The 7,741-nt window shown below is 37.3% G+C and overlaps 1 protein-coding gene across 1 annotated transcript; it reads left to right on the forward strand.

The window, feature by feature from the left end:
• The first annotated feature begins 1,012 nt into the window (after positions 1-1,012).
• LOC140839125 (uncharacterized) lies at positions 1,013-2,019 on the forward strand. Its single transcript, XM_073205759.1, has 2 exons — positions 1,013-1,651; positions 1,705-2,019. The coding sequence occupies exons 1-2, from the start codon at positions 1,013-1,015 to the stop codon at positions 2,017-2,019; spliced, it is 954 nt and encodes a 317-aa protein (XP_073061860.1).
• The last annotated feature ends 5,722 nt before the right edge of the window (positions 2,020-7,741 follow it).

Below are 7,741 nucleotides of genomic sequence, written 5' to 3' on the forward strand. Positions count from 1 at the left end.
TCGGGTTAAAACCGAGACCCTCGTTCAACTTTTAAAACGAATCGGTTAAGTTGTAAAATGGGCTCGAGTTTACGTCTAGGATTTCTTATAAAAAAAAATTTTGGGACACTTTAAGGAGTCTGGTAAGCTTCGGGCCAATTTTAGAGGTCCGGGGTTAAACGAAAATTTTTGAGTGTCCAGGGGCAAACAGGCCATTTTGCACCCGAGGTGAGATTTTGGTACTGGCAGCTCCCTGAGCACAAATTTATGATATTTTAAATTTTTATGCATCATGTTTATGATATTTATGTAATTATGGTATAAAAAATAGCATGCTTGGTTTTAATGAAAAGTTACGTAAAATGCATGTTTTTAATTAAGTGGTGAATATGATGTTATTTTTGAAAGATGTGAATTGGTTGTGATTGACGATGTATATGTATAAGATGATATGAGATATGATGAGTTGAGGCCAAGGCTCAGTGGACGGGTAATACTGTCGCTGATGTCCCCGCTGCTCGGTACCGTGGTTACATGTAGATGGATCCATCGATAAAGCTGATATGATAGAGCTGATACGAAAGTCACAACTAATGAACCGGTCTCGCACCGGAATGAAAGGGATTTTAAAACTGTTCAGGTATGAGACTATGAAGCTGATGAGGGCTTAGAAGATTTGATTGGTACTAATCATATAAAGAAGGTGTGCATCTTCTTTTCGGTAGCTCATCACATAAGAATTCCATGGTTAAGCGTGATTGACTTGGGGCAATTTTGGGGGACATAAGCACGCTGGAAAGACCCTTCTTGAAATAGTGAGGAAAGTCATCGAATCTGGGGCGTTATAATTAGTATTAGAGCCAAGGTTCCTTAAAGGATTGTGTACTGTCACTCCGAGAAACTCAAGAAGTCATGCCTCGAGTGTGTGTGTTTTTACTGCTTATATTTTATATGCTAAAATTCTTTTAAAATGCTTTCATGATACATGATATAAATGTTAGTTGCATATCGAATGTTGCATGTAAAATGTTAAATGCATGTTGGTTACGTGGTTTGGACGACGTATACAGAGATGCTTCCTAGAAGGATTTTTCTTAGGAATGATGAGGATATACATGAGGAGGAGATTCCACAGCCTCCACCTGTTCAAGATGCTAGTGCCCGTGTACTAGTCGGTATGGCCCGTTTTTTTGAGCAACACGTAGAAATTGGAGCAAGGGTTGGACCAGAAGCGGCTTATGAGCAATTTACGAGGATGAACCCTGAGGATTTTCATGGCACTACTGATCAATTCGTTGCTGAGGGATGGATTAGATCTTTGGAGGTGATCTTTCGTTACATGGAGATGGCAGACGCTGATCGAGTTCGTTGCATTATCTATTTGCTGAAGGGCAACGCTTCCTTATGGTGGGAGGGAGCGGAGCGAGGAGTGAACATAGCGACATTGACATGGGAGGAGTTCAAGAGGGTGTTCTATGACAAGTACTTCACATCTGATGTATGTTCTAGGCTGAAGAGAGAGCTTATGAGTCTTCGTCAGGGGGATTGGTCTGTTGCCGAGTTTGTGCAGAAGTTTGATAGAGGCTGTCACTTTGGGCCCTTGATTGTGAATGATGCTGCTGAAAAATTACGACACTTTCTAGATGGTTTGAGTTTGACTATCCAACATGATGTGATGCTCAGCAATTCTACTAATTATACTACTTTCGTTGCCAAAGCTTTTAGAGCCAACAGTCACTCAAAGATATTGATTGGGAGATGCAGCGAAAGAGGAACCGTGCTCAGCAAGCTAGTCAGCAAGTCAAGAAGCCTTACGCGGGACCACCTAAGCAACTAGAACCACCAAAACCTCAAGGACAACCACCTAGAGGGAATGTTTCGAAAGCTGATGAGAAACCACTGTTCAAAGAGTGTCGTCCACATTTTGGCAAATGCATGTGTGGCACCTACAAGTGCTTCAAATGCGGAGATTTAGGACACAAAGGTTTTCCCAAAGTTTCAGCAAACCACTGTTGGAAGGGTCTACGTGATGCAAGCTGAGGTGGCTGAGGCTGAGCCGACACAACTCTGATTTCTAAGTAACCTAGCTGTTTAACATTTTTTTGATACTTTTATTGCATGAAATGTTAAAATTGGGTTATGAGAATTGATTGAATAATGAAGAACTTAGAAGAGTATAGGATGCATGCACTACTTGAACTAGATTTAGGAGTCACCATCGGGAAATTTTGGGATATAATTACAATTTTCAAGATTTGAGAGTTAAGTTGAGGTGGATGAGGGGTCCTAAGCTGTTCATTGATCATTTCAAAAAAAAATTGAGGACGAAATTCTTTTAAGGAGGAGAGATTTGTAACGTCCGAAAAATCAAACCTACGTAAACCACATGTATGCAAAATTATTTTAATTGCTTAATTGTTTTATTTAATTGATTTTTAAATGCTTGCATTATATTTATTAAATGATTAAAAGTTCTATGGCATGAATAAATGATTACATGACATGATTTCATGAAATTAAGGATTTTACCTGAATATCCGATAATAGGCAGGGGAAAGGAGACCAGGGACGATCAAGACAAGAATAATTATTTTTCATTAAATATTTGCAAGTCTCCCTAATATGATTAAAAATTATTTAATTTTTGTAAAAATGTTAGAGTTCAAATTATTTTACGAGTCGAGCTCGGTTTTTCCCAAGAAGCCGATTTTGGGCAAAAAAGAAGTTTTAAAAGATCAAAAATATTATTTTAGGGAAACTGATTTTATATAATTTTATTATTTAATTAAATAAGTACTATTGGGCCCAATTTAATTATTTGAAGTAGGCCCAATTGTCCTTAAGCTTGCAGGTCCAAAATCAAAGCGCATTAACCTGTGAAATAAATTATATAAATAATCCTAGGCTTTCCAAACACCATAATTCATCACCTATCAGCCTAAAAACACACACCACACACACATAAGATTTTTGAAAATATCAAGGAAAGAAAGGCTAGAGTTCTTCGTCGTCCGATCGTCCAACTTCGCACCCTCGCCAACGATCGTTTATTCGAGCGTTATAAACACAGAGACACGTTTTCTAAACCATTTTAAACATCATACAAATCATAATATGCATGATTTAATTGTTTATGTATGTAAAATACATTTGTACGATTGGTTCATCGTGTTGTCAAATATTTTCAAAAGTTCAACGTTTTTATGTATATGTGATCATGATATGATTTCCAATGACTACGCTGCCAACGCAACATGAAATTTGGATAAAACATGATTAATTTAAAGGTAAATAAAGGCTGAAATAATCTCACATCAAGGGTTAGGAGTCCTAGGGGTTTTCTAGGACAATTTTCATGCATGGCTCGGTTTAGGGGTGCGGCTACTGTGTAGGGGCTGTTGGGGCTCGGCCAGGGGTGGGTCATGGTCAGGAAGGTCTTGGTATTGGGCTGGGTTGGGTCCTAGGGCGTCTAGGGGTAAAGGGAGTGGTTAGGGAAGAGTCCTAGTGAACTAGGACTCTCCCCCATGCTCGGTTTTGATAGCAGGAGTCAAGGAAGCTTGCGGCTGGCCTGGGGGAGAGCCAGGGTGGTCTGTCAGGTTCCAAGGGAGATGGTCAAGGGCTGGGACAGGGGATGGTGCGGCTGGGTTCGCTGTTGGCTTGGCTGGAACTTGAGGAAGCAGCTAGTGTGTGCGATCATCTTGTCCTTGCTCCAAGTGGTTCGCTGCAGGGGTCTGGGCTAGGCGTGGTCCAGGATCAGTTAGGGTCAGGTGGGCTCAGTGGTGGCTCGACTGGAAGTGTTCTAGGCTAACTAGGAGTCCTAGTGCAACTAGGATACACACATACACACATGCAAGCAATTGGGTTGAGGAGCAGAAGGGTTTGAGCAAGTAGGGTATGGTTATTTTGGTCAAGGCTGGTCAGGAGGGTGCCTAGGTGGATTGGCTCGGGTTTGGTTTGAGGTGGCTTGATCATGGCTCGAGTAAATTAGTAGATTGCTCGGTGTGTTTGAGTGAGGGTTAAAAACGAGATTTAATGAACTAAAATTGTAACCATGGGTCCACGGGTGTGGTTCATGGCTCACAAGGGTATATTAGGTAATAAAAAGGCTATGTTTAAAATTTGTGATCAAAATAATGAGTTTTGAATTTATCCGAAATTTAATCGCCTCTCAAATAGTTAATTAAAGAATTAACTGAAAAACCTTGAATTAAGCCGAATAAAATTATAAAAAAATATAGCTTAGATAATTACTTGGAACAAACCCATGTCATTAATAGCAAGAAAAAGATAAAATCGAGAATTTTTACGGTTATTTTACACTTGGAAATTACGTAAAATCTTGGCAGCGTCCCGAAGGATCATAACGTATGTTAAATGATATTTTATGATTTAAAATGATGATTTTTATGTAAATATGATATTTTAGGATTTATGGTAAATATATGCAATTTATACTGTTTAAAATGTTATTTTTGGAAACTTATGATATTTTATGCTTTTAAAAGAAAATGAATAATATTTTAGGAGAAGTGAATTGACTGTGACAAATGATATATGACTTTGTAGAGATGTCGTGAAGGGAAAAGGCTCCAGAGGGAGTCCATTTTCGGGAAAAGGCCCTAAAGGGAGTTTGTCTATGGGAACAGGCCCCCGAGGGAGCCCCGATGATCGTATTTCCACGGTGGAGCTAGTGCCCACCACCATAGACCATGTGGAGCTGAAGACTGGTCAGTTGACTAAAGGATAAAAGCTAGTCACTCTCAAGTATCAAACTTCGCCCAAAATGATAAATGATTGAAAGCTTTACGATTAAAATGATTTATGATTTATGCTTTATGCTTTAAAAGCTTTTTAAATGATTTATTTATGTTTAAATGATTTTTAGATTATTTTAAATGATTTATTATTGTTAAAATGTTATCTTAAATAAAAGTATGATTTTTAAATGCATGTAATTGTACATGTATTATTTGCTACTCATGTATAGAACGTGATGAGTTATTAGATTCACTAGGTTTGTATGATATAGGACTTGAGGATATTATGGGAGGCGCTGACGATTGAATGGATCGATTGCAGGAGTACACTCACGAGGGACCTTTATATTTCCGCACTAGATTGTTAGATATAAGATTTAAAAGATTTATATTAATAATTTTATTAGAGATATTTTTATGTTTTAATTTTATGCTAGTTGATCTTTTTAAAGGTCGACGTATGATTTTTGGTCAATCGATGATTTAGGGATATTTTAATATACTTGAGGTTTAAATGTTAAACTATTATGATTTATGAAAATGTTAGGTTATTTTGATTAGTATTTTCGAGTTTATGATTTAAAAAATCGAGGTCGTTTCAAGCTTCGAACCAACCTACCTTAGGACCAAGGCCAACCACGTAGAACCCCCACTGTACTAACCCTAAGCCAGCTGACACACCTTGCACGCCCAAATGCTCGGAGGTAACAAGGAAACCCTAGCCGCCTCACTACAACTTCTCGGCCTCCATCATACACAACCAAGACTCGACTCCAGCCTAGTGACAGCATATTCCTCGACATTTCCAGCCCCTTAGGACCCTTAATCGACATCCTTGCACCATGGTAACAAAAATGTGAGATGTAAAAAGGATGCATGCGAAAACCATGACAACCAAAACAATAAACGTGATATCTTGCAGGGACCGAGAAATATACATACACAACACACATAACAACAAATAAATTTGACGTGAATGATGGAAAAGAAGATACATGGCTTGTCTTTGCGTTTATATGATAAAAACTTCAAGATACGCGCGTGAGGCGTGAAGGGGAGAGGCGGGGGAGGAGCTTTTCTTGAATATCTATGGGGGCCGAACTTGCTCAAGGTTTTACTGCTGAAAAACGAGGGAATGGAGGCTGCTGAGCGAGAGAATGGGCAGCTAAGGAGTGTTTAAGGGTTAGAGTTTGATTAGGTTAGGTTTAAGTAGAATAATATTCCACTAATGGGCCCTAATTAAAAATTAAAAAGGTTTTGAGACCATTTAGCATTAAAACAAACTCGTCAAGCCCAATAACGCTCTCGAAAAATATTTTTTTTAGGTACGTTTGTGAAAATAGTGCCTGAACTCTCAAAAAGTTTCTCGATTCGATAAAATTTGCGTACCGGTTAAAAATACGACCCGGAGAGTAAAAATACCCACCAAGGCCAATTTTTCAAAAATACACTTAAAAACACCTCATATTAAATAATTAAAATTAATTATTCAATAAAAATATTTTTCCTAATTGCCCCCGGTTTTCGAACACGAAATACAATTTAAACCCTAATGCATGAAACTTAAAATAATCATGATAAACTTTACTCATGCAATAACCATGCATTAAATGCATAAAATTCCTTAAACACATATTTTAAATAAAACTCTAGATTGCATGCATTAATGTTACGTAGTTCGAATTTCTTAGATCTTACAATATTACCTTAAAGACAATGATATTCTCTCACTGTGGACCCCATCTGCAACATCCCAGTTGAATGATGTGTCAGAATGACATAATCGAACATATATGGACATAAGTTCGATCTATGATGGGATTCACTGAATTGTCGCCATCTCTTTGGAGATTTCCTCTTGAAACTACGACAATGTTGCTGAACCAAATACATATAAAAGCAGTTGATAAAACTTCATATGAGATATGGATGAGAAAACCATCTAAATATTCTTTTTTATGAATATGAAGATGTCCTGCTTATGTGTAATGTCCGAAAAGACAACATATGTAAACCACATGCATGCAAATGAATTAAATTGCTAATTATTTTATTTAATTTATTTTAAATGCTTGCATGATGCATATTATATGATTAAATGTATGATTGTATGATTAAATGATTAAATGACATGATATAATGAGAATTGAAGATTTTGTCCGAATATTCGATAATAGGCTGGGGAAAGGAGACCGGGTACGACCAATAAAAAAAAATATATTTTCAATAAATATTTTCAAGGCTTCCTAATATGATTAAAAATGATTAAATTTTTCTAAAAAGATAGAGTTCAAATTATTTTACGAGACGAGTACGATTTTATCCAGGAAGCCGGTTTTGGGCAAATGAAGGACTTTTAATAAACTTTTATTTTTCAATTAAACAGGTGTTATTAGGCCTAATATACCTAGGATGAGTAGGCTCAATTGCTCCTAAACTTGAAAGCCCAAAACTCAAGCCCATTATCATGCAAATTAAAATCTATAAAATAGAAATCCTAGGTCTTTTTTGCCATATCAGCCGAACTCAACACACACTAAATTTCGAAAAAAACCTAGGTGGAAGAAAACAAGGAGTCTTCGTCGCCTGTTCGTTCTTCCTCGCGCCACACGCTGACTGTAACGTACCGTACTTTTACTATTCAATTTTGCGGAAACATTAAAAATTTTCTTAAATAAAACACGAATGTTCAAAATTTGATAAAATAACTGTACGTCTCCACCATTTGTTGCAAACAAAGTTCTAAAAATAGAGTTTGACAAAAGCGTTTGAACATTTTCATAAAAACTTCAAAACATGGGCGGTCCTCGGGTTTAGCCTCCCGCTCAGTCCAAGCCAGCTCCTCGGTCAACACCTTAACCCTCTTCATAAACGTCCTCACCTGCATCGATTAAGTCTAGTGAGTCTAAAAACTCAACACGTATAAACAGGTAGTAACGAGTAGTACATAATAAAATCACGTGCAACTTTAAAATATGACATACATACTTAAAACTCGAACTTGC

Source organism: Primulina eburnea, chromosome 8 (genome assembly GCF_022965805.1).
Source record: "Primulina eburnea isolate SZY01 chromosome 8, ASM2296580v1, whole genome shotgun sequence".
Lineage (NCBI taxonomy): Eukaryota > Viridiplantae > Streptophyta > Magnoliopsida > Lamiales > Gesneriaceae > Primulina > Primulina eburnea.